At 33.7% G+C, this 7,567-nt stretch overlaps 1 protein-coding gene across 2 annotated transcripts; it reads left to right on the forward strand.

The window, feature by feature from the left end:
• Positions 1-4,906: 4,906 nt before the first annotated feature.
• On the forward strand, positions 4,907-6,741 carry LOC145092533 (uncharacterized). 2 transcript variants are annotated; one of them, XM_079030582.1, is made up of 3 exons: positions 4,907-5,196; positions 5,303-5,723; positions 5,904-6,741. In XM_079030582.1, exons 2-3 carry the CDS (start codon positions 5,408-5,410, stop codon positions 6,650-6,652), a joined length of 1,065 nt encoding a protein of 354 aa, XP_078886708.1. In that variant the 5' UTR covers positions 4,907-5,196; positions 5,303-5,407; the 3' UTR covers positions 6,653-6,741. The 2 variants fall into 2 exon arrangements, with proteins under 2 accessions (XP_078886708.1, XP_078886641.1); XM_079030515.1 differs by having other exon boundaries at positions 4,907-5,723.
• Positions 6,742-7,567: the final 826 nt, after the last annotated feature.

Raw genomic sequence — 7,567 nt, forward strand, 5'->3', positions numbered from 1 at the left:
AAAGACGGCTTGATCTTTCCTTCCTTGATGGCTTGCACGTACTCTGGGCAGCTTCTCTTCCAATGTCCTATCTTGTGGCAGTGGTGACACTCTGCCTCCTTAGGGTTAGGGCAGGGCTTAGCAGGATCAACTTTGGTCCCACTAGAAGAGGCACCATCTCGGGCTTTAACCTTGTGATAGTTCTTAGATGAAGCCTTCCTCTTCTTTCCCTTTCCTTGACCAATAGCCAAGACAGGAGCATCGGGTGGATTGGGAGTTGGTGCAACAGACTTGTCTTTGAAGTTGCTCTCAGCGACCCTCAATAGACCTTGGAGTTTTCTTAGAGTGACCTCCTCTTTGTTCATGTGGTAGGTCATCCTAAATTGATTGTACATCGGAGGCAAAGAGTGAAGCACCATGTCGATCGCCAAGTATTCCCCAAAGTCAACATTTAACTTGCGAAGGCGCTCGACATACCTTTGCATCTTTTACAGGTGCACGGTAAGAGACTCTCCATGACCCATCTTAGCGGAAATCATGTTAGTGAAAATCTCATAACGCTCTTGTCTCGCGTTTTGGTGGTATCTCTCCAATAAGTCTTGATACATCTCGTACGGGTACATGTCCTCATAGGACTTTTGGAATTCGGAGTTCATGGTGGCTATCATGATGCAATGTACCTTCGTTGCATCGCGCTCATGGGTTTCAAAAGCGGTAATTTCAGCCGGAGTAGCGATTTCAGGGTTGATCTTCTTGAGCTTCTCATCGAGGACATACTCCTTATCCTCATAGCGAGCAATGGTGCGAATGTATCTTATCCATTCTCTAAAGTTCGTTCCATCGAAGGTGACCTTTTGACAAAGGCTCATCAACGTGAAAGAACTAGCAGCAACGTTGTTAGCGTTCGACATCTACAAATAAAAAGGAGAAAGATAGATTAGAATATGAATCCCTAATTATCACCCAATAAGAAAAATCAGGGTAAGGATCTAACAACAACATTTACATATTAGAAAAGGGATGTCGTAATCTAACATGCAAATAAATTGAAGGTAAGTGAATGACGATTCACTAATTCTCCACCATAAAAGCCTAACTATTAGTCCTAAATGTATTGAGAATTCCTAGGTTCGGATGAGATTCATTGAAACTATTCAATGGCATGTTTAAATCTCGATATGCCCCTCTAGTTTGTGACTGGGATACCGAGGATCACAAAGCGGGTGTGAATTACCATGCAAATTCACATGGTGCCTTCATTGTAACAATCACTTATTCGATGTGCCGGTAAACCACACACACTCCATCGAACTATGATAAACAATGAATCACCCTATGCCACCTTTGCTTATAACCAATTAGTGTGCCGGTAAACCACACACGCTCCACTAACTTCTTAGCAAGGGTGCAAAGTGTAATTTCATGGGATTGCATCAATTCACTTTTCCTAAAGTAACTAAGATTGGGAAATTTTAAAAATGTGTAGTTACTTTGTATTACTTATTATACTTTTAATAAGAGGATGAGGTTGCCCTATCCTACCCGTTCGGCTAACGACCCTCCACCGATCAAGCAAGTGGTGGGTGTGAGTGTACACCTATTAAGCGCCATTTTATAGGCCGCAACCTTATACCCACCTTATAGATCGGCTTCGTGAATGAGGCCTACTAACGGTAAGACTAGCATTTTAGTTATACATATATATATATATATATATATATATATATATATATATATATATATATATATTATTCTTGTAATATTATATTAGTATAGGGTTGTATTTTAAACATTTTAAAATCTAGGGTTCGAAATTTAAATTGTCTAAATTAAAACTTTTAATCACAAAATATAAATTTCAAAACTTGAGGACAAGTTTTAAACATTTAAAACATGGAGGATCAAATAACAAATAATTTTAATTAACAATTAATTTCCTAATTATCTATATTTGATTTATTCAAGATTTCTTTCAAGATAATTACCAAATAAATCAAAATAATTAATTAATTATCATATAAGGAAATTAAATATTTCATTAGTTGATAAATATCTTTAATTAGATCAAGATTATAGTAATATATATCAAAAACTCGGATTAGGGTTGATCTAATATGGTTAAGGTAAGTTTCCATAAGATAATCATGAAGAAATCCCGAATCTGGCCATTCCTGACGCTTGGACTCGCCGAGTGCACCAAGGGACTCGCCGAGTCAGGATAACTCGCCGAGTCCACTATGGAACTCGCCGAGTCCATGACTCAGAAACACAAAAATCGAATTTTGCAGTTAAGTTTCAAACAAATAAGCAACAATTTAATGAAAACCAAGTTAGGCTCTGATACCACTGATGGGTTTTAGCCATAAGAACTTTCCTATGTGCGCATGCAAAAGCCTAATGCTTGGATCTAGGCTTTCTAATTAAACATGCTTATGAACAGGGCCAGTCCAGACGGTGGGCAACCCGGGCGACCGCCCAGGGCCCACGACTCAACGGGGCCCAAAATTTATGGATTTTATATATATATATATATATATATATATATATATATATATATATATATATATATATATATATATATATATATATAAACCAATTATTACCAAAATGATTTTTAGGGCCTAAATTTGGTTCAAAGTCAAACTAGCTCAAAAGATAAACAATTTGACTTGCTTGTTATTGCTAATTGAACGTGATTATAGAGAAGAATAAATTATTTTTTTTAATCTTTATTATATTTTTCTTTAAGGGGCCCTTTTTTCTTTTCGCCCCGGGCCCCATATACGTTTGGACCGGCCCTGCTTATGAATCCAAGACTTCTAATGACTAAATAGAAGTAAGAACAATACTAAATCAGATCTAGAATCATACCTTTGAATCTCTTGTTTGATCTTGTTGTCTTGGAGCTCTAGAGTCACAATTGTCACTCCTCTAATGGCTTACAAACACCAATTAGCAAGGAGGTTAATTTGGGAGAGAGGAGAGGGGGGGGGGGGGGAATTCGGCCAGGGGTTCTCTACTTTAGATCAAGTGTCGATTTCCCTTTGCCACAGGGTCTATTTATACTTGTAGACTCCTTAAGGGTTACAGCTTAAACCCTAGTTGGATAATCTTCTCTTAAAGCAATCCAAATCAATTCCTTAGATAACCTTGGACGATTTGAAGCTATCCATAGCTTCTAGAATCCGTCCACTATCTATCCAATATGGATTTACACTCTAAAGTTTAACTATCAAACAATTGACAGTTTATACCCTCTTATTTAATTAATCTCTTTAAGTCACCAAATTAACTCTAATTAATTCTATGACTTATATTAATCAAATAACAATATTATTATTCTTTATATTATTCTCATAATATATTAATAATATTTATTCTCTCTTAATAAATCATCCTATCAAGTTGCTATGGTGAAGGCAACCCAAAAGGACCATGCACAACCGGGTCAAATACTTGTCTAATATAGTTGCAGCCTTAGACACTATTCCAACAGTCTCCCACTTGGATAAGTCTAGTAACTATATGCACAAGTACAATTCGATATGCAATCGTAGCTCTCAAAGACGCTGTCAAACTCTGATCTAATTAATGTTGTCCTTTAGATAAGGGATCATACAGTCCTCTGTTAGATATCATGCTGACAATCCTATGGAATGGTTAGTCAAACATTTAGTCAAGAAAATGCAGTTTTATAAAAAAAAATTGCAACTTTTTTTTTTTAAATGCAGTTTTTCTTTAACAAAAAAATGCAGTTTTTTTATAAAACATGCAGATTTTTTTATAAAAAAATGCAGTTTTTTTTTAAATATTTTTTTAAGTAAAAAATGAAAAAAATCTCCGTTTTAAAAAAAAATCAAAAATTATTTAAAAAAAATTCGAAAGTTGATTTATTATGTTTATTTTTAGAACTTTTTATTAATATTTCCAATTACAAAAAAAAATTAAACATTAAATGAGACAAGTAAGATGACGATCATGCCCTTAATGAGTTAATTTTGATCTAAAGTTTCACCTTTAGTTTTCAGGTTCTCAGAAAATTATGAGTTCTCAATGGATCTCAACCATATATATATATATATATATATATATATATATATATATATATATAGGTTCAAATTTTCTCATATCTATTGTGTGTTTATATTAAATGTTATCTATACTTATAACTCATTTTTATGGAAACTAATTAAATTCGTCATTAATTTCAACAATAATATTTTTTCAAAATGAATTCATATCTAGAAGAATGAGAGTGTCTTCCAACAGAATGAGAATGTATTCTAGTAGAATGCATGCTCGTTCCTCATATTTAACACAACTTTATTGTATTTTAATTGAGTGAGTGTTGAAATAAAAGAACTCATATTTAAAAACCTAGATGCGAATTCATTATAAAATAATGTTATTGCTCATATTAATGACGAATTTAATTAGTTTTCATAAAAAGAGAATTATAATTATGGATATCATTTAATATACATATAATTATGGAAATAATTTAATATCTATATTTATTTAATTAAATAATTATTTAATATAATAAATTGCTATTGATGCATTCTAACAAATAATAAATATAAGAAACAAAATAATATATATATATATATATATATATATATATATATATATATATATATATATATATAACCAACCTAACTAAAAATGACTAAGTAAAAACGTATCACAAAAAAAAAAAAAAAAAAAAAAAAAAACATATTTTATTATGCTAACATATACCTGTCATGGTGTAAATGTTATATAAATATTTATTATATAAATATTTATTTGTTTTGGTGTGTTCTTAAAAGTCGATCTACCTTCCTTCCTACTTCCTACCATCGAAGTAATCAATCGTAGTTTGATGTCGGTATAATTCAATTTTTTTTAATCTATAAATATTCCACCTTGTGCATATAAAGTTAAAAAAGAACTCAATTCAAAGACGATCTTCTCCTTTTCTCTCTCTAAAACAATCTCTCTCCGTCTCATGACCGACATTTGTCGTTAGAGCTTGACAATCGAGAGGCAGAGTTCATACACAGTCAAAGAACTCTTGGTGTGATCAGAATCAATTCTTCAATATATTTTTTTTTTATCAATATATTAGGTAAAGAAACTCAAACCCGAAAAGCTTTTTGCTTATCTACAAAAGGTGGTGCTGGTGGTCGTACGGAATCACCTGTAGCAATGGCGGCGATTCATGTTGTTTAGAGAGTATAAATCACCATTTCTGTTTTATTAAGTATTTCTTTGATAGTAACCCAGAAGAGGGTTTGTTGAAGATAGTGAAATCATCTGTTATTTCATGTGCTTTACAAAGGTGGCGAACTCGAGGGAATCCGGCGACTATGCTAACTTCGATCGTGACACAGACGACGGGGATGGAGGATCAGCTCCACAACCACCGCAATCTCCCCCACCGGATATGTTTTCTTCAGAGTATAGCATGTCGGGGGAGTTGTCTGCTATGGTGACTGCGTTGACTCATGTTGTTTCTGGACATGGATCCGGTGGTATCGGAGGAGCTAGTTCTTCACTGTCGTTTCCTGGTGGCGCCGGTGGGCATTACTCCATGGATTCACCTTCGTCAGCTTATTCGTCGTCGAGCTCTGGTTCGTTTGCTGGACAGAAAAGGGTTCGTGATCAAGAAGAAAGTGTAAATCAATTTCCAGAACAATTCGTTCAAAGATTTTATGGTGGGTATACAGATGTTCGAGGTGGCGAGTCATCATCTTCAAAGGGTTGGTTTCTTTTTTTGGCAATTTGTATATTATTTCGAAATATTGTGTATTTTAAATGTGTTGAAATATATTCACACATGGGAATATAATTTATTTTAGAAAATTGAAGAATAATAAATTTTCGAATTGTAATTTAATTATATTATTATTTTTTTTTAAAATGGAATGCTTCTGCAACAGTTAAAGAAGATGTTACAACACCAACAACCACCGCCGTGGTCGCTTTAACTACAACTGCCGCCACCTCATCACAGCCTCCGGCGATGGAAATTAACCAATACGAACAAACAGGGGAGAGGAGGCGGAAATACAGAGGAGTACGACAACGACCATGGGGGAAATGGGCAGCGGAGATACGAGACCCACATAAAGCAGCTAGGGTTTGGTTAGGTACATTTGACACGGCGGAGGCCGCCGCTAGAGCCTACGATGAAGCTGCTCTTAGATTCCGGGGAAACAGAGCAAAACTAAATTTCCCAGAAAACGTTAGATTATTACCACCACCACAAATCCTGCCAGCCACCCAACTCGCTATTTCAACTTCTCCGGCGGCTCAATTCACCATCCGGCAACCACCACCACTGCTACAACCGCAACAATTTCAACAGCCGGGCACCACCGTGGCCAGGGATTACTGGCAATACTCCCAATTACTACAAAGCACTTCCAATTTCGGCCTGCAACAACCACGGAGTAATTTATTACCACAAATGTTTAGTGCATCAACAATGGCTTCTTTACATTCACAAACATCAAATTTATCGTCGTCTTCGTCTACCGAGAATTATCCCTTGTTTTTTCCAAACCAGCCATCTGGTTATTTGGATTTCCGGCAACCAGGCGGCCAAAATCAGGAGGATCAATCAGATTTTCCGGAAACACCGCCGTCGTGGCCTGGACATGACCAATTCCCACCTCCACCTAATTGATTTATTTATTTCTTTGTAGCATGTTTGCAGTTTATACCTTCCTATAAATCCTGTCATATATCTTCTTCGTAAAAAATATTTGAGAAAAATATAGATAGTTATATCTTCTTCGAAAAAATATTTGAGAAAAATATAGATAGTTATAAATTTTGTCAAATGAAATGTTTTTACGATGGTATTAAGGATAATTGATTGAAAAGTTTTGTACAACAGAGTTTTTTATACATAATAATTTAATTTATGTTTTATATAATTATATAAAATAATTTTTCAAAATATAAATATTTATATATTATGAAAATTATTGCGTACAAATAAGCTTTCTAAATTGATGGATATGTTTAGTCCATAAAATATTGAAATTAATTGTATATAATAGTTTTTTTTATAAATTATTTATATCTTGTATTGTATCACTCTATAAATATAAATTGTTATATAGAAAAAAAGATTTATTGTATACAAATTAATTTCTATAAAATATACTTACACTTTTTATTTGATTTTATTTTATACAAAAGGAGTAGTTTTATACTTTTATTCCATTACACAATCATCTTTTTTGATTTATTTGTTTCAGTCGAGGTTTCTTTTGTTTTATTCTATGAAAATACATGTAAATCAAAATCAAGAATCTAGGGGATAAAAAAAAAGGTATGAATATTTATTTGGATTTTAGGTTGAGTTTGGTAAGGTCGATTTGATTTTTATCTGAAATATCCGAAATATATAAAGCAACAGCATGGTTGTCTTCTTGTGTTCAATGGTTTCCGTGGCTTCCGTTTGGTATAAATCAATTGGGTTTGTTTAAATATTCGTTAATTATATGAGATGAGGATGATATATACATCTTTATTATTATAAAAGTAGTGGTTCTTGATGAGTTCTAAATACCTTGATGTGATGTTTTGGATA

This window comes from Lactuca serriola, chromosome 1 (genome assembly GCF_051521515.1).
Source record: "Lactuca serriola cultivar US96UC23 chromosome 1, Lser_US96UC23_V15, whole genome shotgun sequence".
In the NCBI taxonomy this organism is placed as follows: domain Eukaryota; kingdom Viridiplantae; phylum Streptophyta; class Magnoliopsida; order Asterales; family Asteraceae; genus Lactuca; species Lactuca serriola.

Coding starts and splice junctions, on each gene's coding strand:
- LOC145092533 (XM_079030515.1), top strand. CDS start 5,288: ATGTGCTTTACAAAGGTGGCGAACTCGAGGGAATCCGGCGACTATGCT. Junction 5,724..5,903: donor CGAGTCATCATCTTCAAAGG/GTTGGTTTCTTT, acceptor CTTCTGCAACAG/TTAAAGAAGATGTTACAACA.